The 9,795-nt window shown below is 35.8% G+C and overlaps 1 protein-coding gene across 3 annotated transcripts; it reads right to left on the bottom strand.

Annotated features, from left to right (window-relative positions):
* Window positions 1-5,617: 5,617 nt before the first annotated feature.
* LOC18093964 (flavin-containing monooxygenase FMO GS-OX-like 2) lies at window positions 5,618-9,520 on the bottom strand. Of its 3 annotated transcripts, none has more exons than XM_006368119.3 (8): window positions 8,914-9,520; window positions 8,613-8,683; window positions 8,051-8,203; window positions 7,873-7,955; window positions 7,589-7,724; window positions 7,324-7,497; window positions 6,406-6,609; window positions 5,618-6,109 (listed from the first exon to the last, which is right to left on the bottom strand). In XM_006368119.3, exons 1-7 carry the CDS (start codon window positions 9,473-9,475, stop codon window positions 6,430-6,432), a joined length of 1,359 nt encoding a protein of 452 aa, XP_006368181.3. In that variant the 5' UTR covers window positions 9,476-9,520; the 3' UTR covers window positions 5,618-6,109; window positions 6,406-6,429. The 3 variants fall into 3 exon arrangements, with proteins under 3 accessions (XP_006368181.3, XP_024454825.2, XP_052309147.1); XM_024599057.2 differs by having other exon boundaries at window positions 5,618-6,128; XM_052453187.1 differs by lacking the exon at window positions 5,618-6,109 and having other exon boundaries at window positions 6,168-6,609; window positions 8,914-9,519.
* Window positions 9,521-9,795: the final 275 nt, after the last annotated feature.

Below are 9,795 nucleotides of genomic sequence, written 5' to 3' on the forward strand. Positions count from 1 at the left end.
CACTCTCCCAAGCTCTTGCCTTTCTAGTTATATTTTTCTTTCTAAAAATTATTATTATTTATTTTATTTCAACTCAGTCAATGATAAAAGGTTCACACCTTCTCTCTAGATATTCCTCAACACTCTCCTAGTAAAATTAGGTTAATCTTAGTAAATATAACCTTTTATTATCAAACAAATTGTACCAATCAAATAAGTTATCTATGTCACAAATCCACCTAGTAAAAATTCAAGGGTCAAAATGACCCTTCACAGTGGGGGTCTTTATTTTGATACGTCTCATGACTCGTTTACCAGGGTTATTATGGTTAGAGTGACCCTAGTTATAGTTATGTTGATGGTGTCTATAATGAACATGCATGTATTGGTTAGAATTACAATTTTTATTTTCACTAGCTTGTCTTGTTTGAAAAATCTCTATGAACTCAACTCCCTTCGAAATGGTGATCATTTAGGATAGTATGAGGTGTAATTGATCTTGAATGGTTATAAGGGATTTACTAACAGTCATGTGGTCAACTTGGCAAAAAATAACATGGAGATACATTGGAGAAAAATCCACCTTTATAATGGTGATTAACTTGGAGAAATAACCAAGAGACAAATGAAGAATAAACTTCATTAAGTTTTATACAAGAGACATAAACTTTGAAGATATATTGGAGATTCTGGAGACTTGGGCAAAATATAGAAGAAATCAACTAAAATACATCTTTAAGTGGTCAGAATGTTATGCATGCGAAAGATTCTTTTTGTATTCATCTTATAAGTGATAAGTGCTATACTTGATCACTCTAAATGATTCATCCTATTTTAGTGCCAACTTTCTTCTTCCTTCAACACTGCTCATCGCTTATAACTTCTCCAATACCCTATCTCCCACTTTAAATCTCTTATTCTTTACTTTGATATTACGACTAAGTAGCTCGACTTTGAAATACCTCATTCTTCATTGCAGCATTGATTCTAAATTCTTCAAGAAAGTCTAAGTTTGACCTCAAACCTTGATCATTGGTGCTAGTAGAGAAATATAATACCCTATAGCTAGGGTATCCTATTTCTGCTTGAATCATTGCCTTTGTTCCATAAGTCAGGATGAAGGGTTTTTCACAAGTAAAAATCTTATGAATTGTTTGGTACACCCATAAAGTGTCATCTAATAACTCAGACCATTCACCCTTAGCCTTTTCTATCTTTTTCTTTAACCTATTTAACAATATCTTGTTGGTGAGTTCAACTTGTCTTTTTGTTTGAGGATGAGAGACGAGGGAGAACCTACGCTCAATCTTGAGCCTTTAACATTACTCTCTCATCTTTCTATTATCAAATTGGGTGTCATTTTCAGTATTGAGCATGCGTGTAAGTCCAAATTTATATATGATGTTCTTCCATAAAAGAAAGATGACCTTGCTGGTGGTTATTTCTATTAGTGTCTTTACCTTCACCCACTTAGTGAAGTTTTTAACAGCTACCAAGATAAGTTGTCTTTTTCCGAAGGCTTTTAAGAATGGTCCCAATATATTCATTCCTTATTGTGAGAAAGGCCATATAGAAGAAATGGTAGTTAACTTAGCAGAAAACTGGTGAGGCAATGGAGAAAATCTCTAGCACTTGTCACACCTCTTCACCATTTTTACAACATCTTTTAAGAGTGTAGGCTAATAAAACCATGCTCGAGTTGTTCGGCTTTCACCCCTATATGGAGTCCACATATATCTTTGTGGATCTCTTTGAGCACATGCTCATTTTCCTCATATGATATGCATTTCAATGATAAAGAGGTAGTAGACCTTCTATATAATTCACAATTCTAGAGGCAATACCTTGCAGCTCTTCTAATTAGCATGATGGTTTTGACCTTTTCTGATGGTAGCTCTTCATTAATCAAGTATTGTTTGAGAGGGGTTCTCTAACCATCATGATACTTTTTTATTTCATATTTGGCTTTTCAAACACCTCAATCTATACCTGATGTGGAAATTCCACCAAATTCCCACTAGCAAGCTTAGAAAAAGATTAGCTTGGCTATTATCTTCTTGTGAAATTTAGAGATATAAATCATCTTTCCTTCTTCTTTTTTTAAATTGGTGTGTGAAAGCACCTTCTGTTGATACTTTATCATTGAAGGCTCTTTAGCCCTATATAACTCCTAACATTATCCAACCACTAATTGAAAATCATTAAACATTATAAATGGTTAAGCATCCAAACTCTTTGCTAAACAGAGGCCTCCTAAGATAGCTTCATATTATGCTATATTGTTGAAGGATGAGAGTTCCAAGCGGATTATATATTCAAAGGTTCCCCCCAAAGCTATTCAAAATAAGCCCAACTCCACTTCTATTTATGTTAAATTCTCTATCAACATGTAACACCCAAGGTCTAGTGGCGAGTTGGTCCTCTACTATATTGGTTTCAACCTCTAGAGGAGATGGCTTGGTGAAGGAGCATTCCACAATGAAATCAGTTAAAGTTAGGCCTTTGATAGTTGATCTAGGCTAATATTAGAGTTCATACTCTTCTAGCTCAATAGTTTATTTGATCATATAACTTGACAAGTCAGGTTTATGGAGGATTTGCCTCAAAAACATATCAGTCAGCACAATCACTTAATGTGCTCGGAAATATGGTTTCAATTTCCTTTTCAATATTAATATACCTCTTCTTAATATCATGAAGAACCTTTCCCTTAAAATTTTCAACTCTTCTTCTGCTTGCTCAACCTTTTCCTCTAATGCTTTCTCCTTCTCTTTTGATGTAGAACTAATGGAAGGAGATTTTCGAGTTCTACTTTTTCTTAAGTTTCCTGGGTCACCCACAAGATTGCATAAAAGACATGAGTATAAGAATAAAACAGATTGAAAAGACAATAAATAATTAATATTCATACCATATAAACTTTTTTTCAAAGATAACCCTTTGGCTAGCCAAAAGATATGATACTTATTGTTACTTAGGAGTTTTTTAAATGCTTTTATCTTATATAAACTTAAAGGAGGAGCAATGTTATCTCTACTAGTCACATTCTAAATTGAGGAACATCCCCATATATTATCTAGGGAGGTTGTCAATTTTTCATAACTAACCACAACCTACTTGTATCTCTATTTTTTTTTCCACTAATTTACCTTTAAATATATCATTCAAAGGGTTTTGGTTCCTTCTCCTAACAAAAGTGTAAAACCAAGTCACTCATTTTCTGCCCTCTAAAGAACCTGATAAAGTAAAACAATACCTAAATAGTCTCAAAGTAGGAACTTGACCTTTAAATTTTACGTATTTAGCAAAAGCTGCCAACGACATCTATCTATTAGGATTCAACTGACTCACACACAAGTAGTAATATTCAAACATCTTCTTTACAAAGCCATATAAAGGTAATGAATATCAAAATTTAAACATAAATAAAAGAGCAGTTATCTCCACCTCGATATTAGAAGCATCATGTTCTCTACTTATTCTCTCGCGAGAAAAAAGAATCCTAACCATATATCATATTGGCATTCTTATATTTATCTTAATAATGTCATTTATGGCAACTATACTAGCATACGAGTCATTAATTTGGAAGGTATGAGTTGTTTAAAAATTGGAAGATGAATGCGTTTCACCATCTCGGGAAGACCCAACTTCTCTACCATGACCAGTAGTGTGGGAAGGATTAGATCCACCACTTTTGTTAGCCTGAGAATCTTTCTTGCTAAAATTATCGTTAAGCCAACAAGTCCTCTTCTATGACATATTTGAAAATGAAAAACAAGAAATAAGAGAACAGGTTTTCCTCACTTGACTTTTCAAAGTAGTAATCTTATATTAAAAAACTAAAACCAAAGAGTTTATTTAGAAACTCTTGAAGATTGTTGATAAACTATATGTTGTGAAGATAAGATAATGACAAGATATTTATATTGGTGTTTGCCAACAAAACAATGCATTCAAACTCACCAAAACAAATGATCAAGCTTGGCATGACATCATTCATTCAACAGATCTACTTTTACAGATCACATGACAATGTCTCATGTCCCCTACTTTTGCAGGTCACACAGTAATGTCTCATGTCCCCTACTTTTACAGGTCACATGTCAAGCATTATTTTGTTTAGGGTGGACCATGATTTAACATGCATTACCAGCCATCAAAATTCATTACTCACAATATAGTTCAATATTTACAAGTCAAATTTTTAACAAAATGTTAAAAAAATGATTAGAGGTAAATGATGATACGTTTCAAAGAAGAAGAAAAGGTGTAGTACGAGTTTGTATTAAGCTCGTGAGTTGGGTTTAGTCCTTTCAAGTTCGGTTGACTTTAGTCAAACTGAGCCCAATCGAGCCTTTTTTTGGCTCGGGTTGACTCTTTTAAGCTTGATTTGACCACGATCAAACTAAGTCCAACATGGGGTCCAGTTTGACCTGGTCAAACCAAACTCAATTGGGCCTATTTTAGGCGTGGTTTTCCTTTTTTGGGATCGGTTTGATCATCAAACTGAGCTAAACCTGAGGTTATGTTTGACCTGGTCTAACCGAGCCCACCTTTAACTCGATTTGGCTCATTTTAGACCTAGTTCAATTGGACTTTTCGGTCCTTTTCTTCTCTTTCTTCCAACTTTTTTTTTCTTTCTCTCTAGTTTATTTTTATTCATATCGACAACCCATATGTCGAGGAGGATGTCACACTGTTAAAACTATACCTTTATCTATGCTTCACCTACGCTATTCAACTGTTATGGTGTGACACATACGTGTGAAAGTCTATACTTGTTTTAGCTATCTATAATTCATAATGAGCTACTCCTGATATTTTTGTTGAGATAAGCTATATATAAAGAAAGTAAAATGAATAAGAGAGGGATGAATTTTCTCATTCAAAATTATATATATACAATTACTCTCTTTACATTTTCTTATATATAAACACCCCTTCAAACACTACAGTGACCTAGTCCTTGGAGTGTTATTTTAGAGGTAACACCCACATCTCCAACCTAGTATTATCCATGAAGAGAGCTCACGTCCAAGCGAAGTTTTTTTGAGCTTCATCAGTCAAGCTTCTGATTCCTTGTCCATATAGCTGGGAATTGGCTGCAGCAATGAAATGATAGGGAGTTTTTCAACATCGTGTGTAGTCAAAACTGTCATGTCTTTCTCTGTTTTTGTTTATCTGTTTTAGCAACAGTGAATAACAAATTGATCTCGAGACTTATCTGGTATTCAATTTGATCTTTAGGCACATTATAACCTCTTCTGTTTTCAATTTCTTATACAAGTTTGATATTTCCTTTTTAAGTCAACAACTGAGCTTTCTGTTGATGTAATGATTTTATGTGTTGCATGTTGATTAGGTTCAGCCTCTCCGAGACGCTAAGTTCCTATCACGATATAAGGCTAGAAGGTATTGCCTTTTGTGTTAGTTATATTAGCTTTGAGCAGATGAAATTATTTTGTGCTTTGGGTGGAAGAAGTCGATGATGAACATTTCAGCATGAATTAATTGTTTGTGAAAGGTTATAGCATGTCATCTCCACCATGTAGCTTTGTTCTGCTTCTAGTATTTTCTGCTATAGTTTCACGCTTGCCATCTCTGTTATAACAAAAAAAAAAAACATTTGCTACAATTGATGACAACCAGCAGGTTGGGTTTCCTACTGTTTCAAGTTGCGACTTAAAAAACTGAAAATTTGGGAACTTTTCGAAACAAAACTGGACTCTAGCTAATTGAAAGCTTGTTTAGACTTTTATATAATTCACAAATAGGGGATAACTTCACTAAGACTTTTATGTTCAAGGTATTAGTCACTGGTCAGATTCCAAAATTTCTCTTCGGCTATTGCAGTTCGTGTATTGTTATTTCTGAATTGAACAGGTTGATGGTCCGGTAGATGTGGCTGAGGCAGCCCTAGGGCATTACTTCAGCGCAGCCAACGCTGACAGTACTCTGAAGGGAGAGTGGGAATGTGAATGGCGTAGGCCCAGTAAGATGCACAAGGATAAAACCATGCAGATGCATGCCCAAATGTATTTTTCCTTTCTGGTATCCCACTCTGCCATACAGCTCTCTTTGGGCGTTTCTCTTGGAATCTTTGCTCTAAAGTTTGGTAATCAGTAACCTGAAAAAGAAAAGGAACTCTGCTAGTCTTTTATTAAATAGGCTAGTTCACAACTATATAGAGAAAATCATGAGCTCCCCTGTAACTCTCTATGGTGTTTAAATGATCGATAGTATTAGGCCAGTGAGGCTGGACAATTTAAAGTTTTCTTTTGAAAACAAGAAACACCATAAACGAGAACAATATTAAACCATGCTAACAGGAATCATCCACTGCAACAGGCAGCAGGAATTGGAATGATGCAAGGGTGATTACTTTCAGCTTATAACGCAAGAAATTTGAATTCTTTCACTCACCGATGCTACCATTAACAACATTTTTCAGATGTATTTGCTGAAATCTTCACAGGCTTGCAAGACCAGGTTGTCATCTTCCCATTCATCGCGAAATGTCTTTGGGTTGGCGTTCAATCTCTTGGCCGTTTCATAGAACATTTGTACTCTCCATTCTTCAAAGCAAGGACATTGACACAGAGAAGCAACCCAAGCATTGTAGTCAATCTGCAAAAATTATAACTCAAATAAAAAGGTATATCAGGTAATAAAAGCATGTGTGAAATGGTTGTTTAAGAAAATGTGCCATTCTTCTGGTTGCAAAACATGCACATAGTATGGACAACCTACAAAATAAATTCCAAGTGTGGTTAAGCCAAAAAACTTGAAGATTGGCAACAAACGCACCATACAAAAATCACATTGTTATGAAAAACACAGAGGAAAGTTGTTCTGGCATCACTAGCAATGATATGCTCGATGCAACAAAGAGTTTTGACAAAGGCTTTTGTATGAGTCCCTGTCTTATTTCCACTAAGCTCAGAACATAGGATTTTGTTGAGTTTAGCCACTAAGTTTGGAACTTGGTCTTTTGTTCAGTTGATTTATTTGGCAGACTAAAATGCAAAAAACCTTTAGTTGGAAATGAAGGTTCCAAAACGGGTGGGGATTGCTGGAAAAAAATTGACAAAGTGAAGTATGATTCCACATTTGAGGCAGGGATAATTTATCCTCAAATGGAAAAAAAAAGAAAAGATCTTTGTTAATTATCATTAACATGTTGAGTGAAGACAACAAGTGATAGCTAATGATTTTTATTAGTGCAAGGCCTTTAGGATGAGCCCTGTTCAGTTACATAATTTCTAGCAATGAAACAGGTGCCATACTAAAACTATGGTGAAAGAAGGATAAAATTTCTACAGGCACAAACACAAGGCTTACCATTGTGTCCCCCATGCTATGAGTGTGATGCTTAGGCACACCAGAATCTTCAAGTGTCGAGTAGAAGGTGTTAACATCTTCCATCATGTCCTCTTGTGAAGGGAGCACAATTCGATCAGATAGAACACCAGAAATCCACTTGCTTTGAATTTCAAAGATTGGGAAAGGTAAACTCTAGCAAAAATGGTATGCAAAGGATTAATTTCAGCAATAAAGGCTAGCATCCACTAAAAAGAAACGGACATGTATCACAGCAGAGCTCAACCCTGTAGGGTAGTCCGACAAAGGAAAGCTGCGGGGCAAAAATGGGTGGGAAAACATGCTTGTAGAGTGGTCCAACACGATTGTCATCCACAGTCACAATGCCATTGGTTTTGAGGAATGGGAAGTAATACTTGTACCTTGATAAACATGAAAAAATTGCAAATTTAACATTCAGTCATTAACAGCATTGCCTAAATATGTCATTCAGAATGGATCTACATGAAAAGAGAGAGATAGAGAGAGAGAGTTCCTAAACCATACCAAATCAAAGACAGTTAAAATTACCCTGTGCAATGCAGAATAATATCAGCGACGATAGTGTTACCATCTCGGAAAGCCACAGAACCATCTTTATGTGCGCTTTTTATCTGCAAAATTTGGAGGGGGGGGCAAGCACTTTAGATACAAACTTTCTAATGATAGCCCTCTCGGATTCACTCTCAACATGGGTTGGTACTCTTACCATAGAATGTAGCCATATATTATCACATTCAGCCCGCTTTTCATATGTATCATTGGCAACTGATCTAGATGCAATGTGCACCTCTTTGGCAATTCCACCAATCTCAAGGGATAAATCAATAGCACTTGCAGAACTGCCAATTAAAATTACAACCTGACATGGAAAAACATCAGCACAAAAGTAAAATGCATTGTAAAAGATAACGGAGTTAAGAGTATATGAGTGAAAATTAAAATGCACACACAAACAGACAGATATTGACATAAAAATTACAGAAAGCATCTTAAAATGTACAGAAGAAGAATGTCCCCTATGGCCTGGCTTGTGAGACAATTGTAGTTAAGTTTTGAAAGCTCGAGGTACTCCCAAGTTCTGTCATCTAGGAAAACCGATCAATTTTATCCATTTAATTGCAGTAACTCAAGAAAGAAGTTTGGCTTCTAACCAATTCAAACAGGAGAATTACGCCATAAAAAAAAATTAAGTTTAAAAAAAGAACTTCAAGAGACATTCCGTAGAAGCACTCTATAAGGTAAAGAGAAATATAAAACTTTAGACATACTTTATCCTTGAAGAGTTCAGGAGTACGATAGTTATGGCTATGTATTTGCTTTCCGGGCCACAAGTTGATGCCTGAAAGGAATACAAACTAGAAGATTAAAGACACAGTTAAAACACCATTACAAAACATTTTCGAGGATGCATCATGTATTATTGTAATATATCATGCCAGTTTATAAAGACAGGAAGATGGATATTATTTCCCCCAAAATAAAAACACGGGTATTGCCCGATATTTTAAACACATAATTCAATTTAATAGAAAATCACCAGGAAAAAAAAATAGCACAAGCTAAAAATACCAGGGATTTCAGCAATACGAGGGTATGTGAAATGTCCATTACAAACAACAACAGCATCAAAAACCTCATCTAGCAGATCATCATCACCACCATCAGGTCTCATCCTTTTACACTTCACTTTCAATTTCTCATTATCAACCATCTCCACACTAACCACTTCACACTCAAACCTCACCATTTCTTCAATCCCAAACTCCCTTGCAAAATCTTGCAGATACTTCAACACTTCTGCATGACCCGGGAACCTTCTAGGGTCGCTCCCTTCACCCGCTCGGGTCACGAATGGATAATCCATAAAGCCCATCGACTCTCTCGGCAAGTTGGTCCGGAGGGACTTGTATAAACTGGTGTGGACGATGTGTCGGGTCGGGTCTAGCCCAAGAGGGTCGGTTTCGACCTGTGGAGTGTACACCCATGTCCCACCAATTTGGCTATCTTTCTCAAAGACAACCACTTGGTGACCTTCACGCCGGAGCTCACGTGCCGCCACTAAACCGGCGGCGCCGGCACCGATGACAGCTACGTGGCGAGAGGTGAGCGAAGTAGCATTTGATGTTTGCATGTTTGACACGGTCCATATCAAGTGACAGCAGAAGATACTTATAAAGGTAAGGTACAAACATAAAACATTAGTAATTTACTAGTTTGTAATAATTAGTGTAAATTATACTTTTAAAACCGTTTGGGAATTCAATTTTTTTTTATTTACTAAAATTTAATATGATTTGTATGATTTGAATTGTTTTGATGTGCTGATGTCAAAAATAATTTTTAAAAATTAAAAAAACATCATTTACATGCATTTCGACATGAAAAGTTATTTAAAAAGCAACCGTTACCACACTGCCAAACATACTAAAACTGAGTCTCTCCGAACTCTAA

The sequence above is a fragment of the Populus trichocarpa genome, chromosome 1 (genome assembly GCF_000002775.5).
Source record: "Populus trichocarpa isolate Nisqually-1 chromosome 1, P.trichocarpa_v4.1, whole genome shotgun sequence".
NCBI classification, from domain to species: Eukaryota; Viridiplantae; Streptophyta; class Magnoliopsida; order Malpighiales; family Salicaceae; genus Populus; species Populus trichocarpa.

Bases quoted from the DNA above. Each gene is read 5' to 3' on its own strand.
- LOC18093964 (XM_006368119.3), bottom strand. From the start codon at position 9,475: ATGCAAACATCAAATGCTACTTCGCTCACCTCTCGCCACGTAGCTGTC. The intron at 8,684-8,913 runs GTATTTTTAGCT...TATTCCTTTCAG, and splicing joins TCGTATTGCTGAAATCCCTG to GCATCAACTTGTGGCCCGGA. The intron at 7,956-8,050 runs GTAAGAGTACCA...CAAATTTTGCAG, and splicing joins ATATATGGCTACATTCTATG to ATAAAAAGCGCACATAAAGA.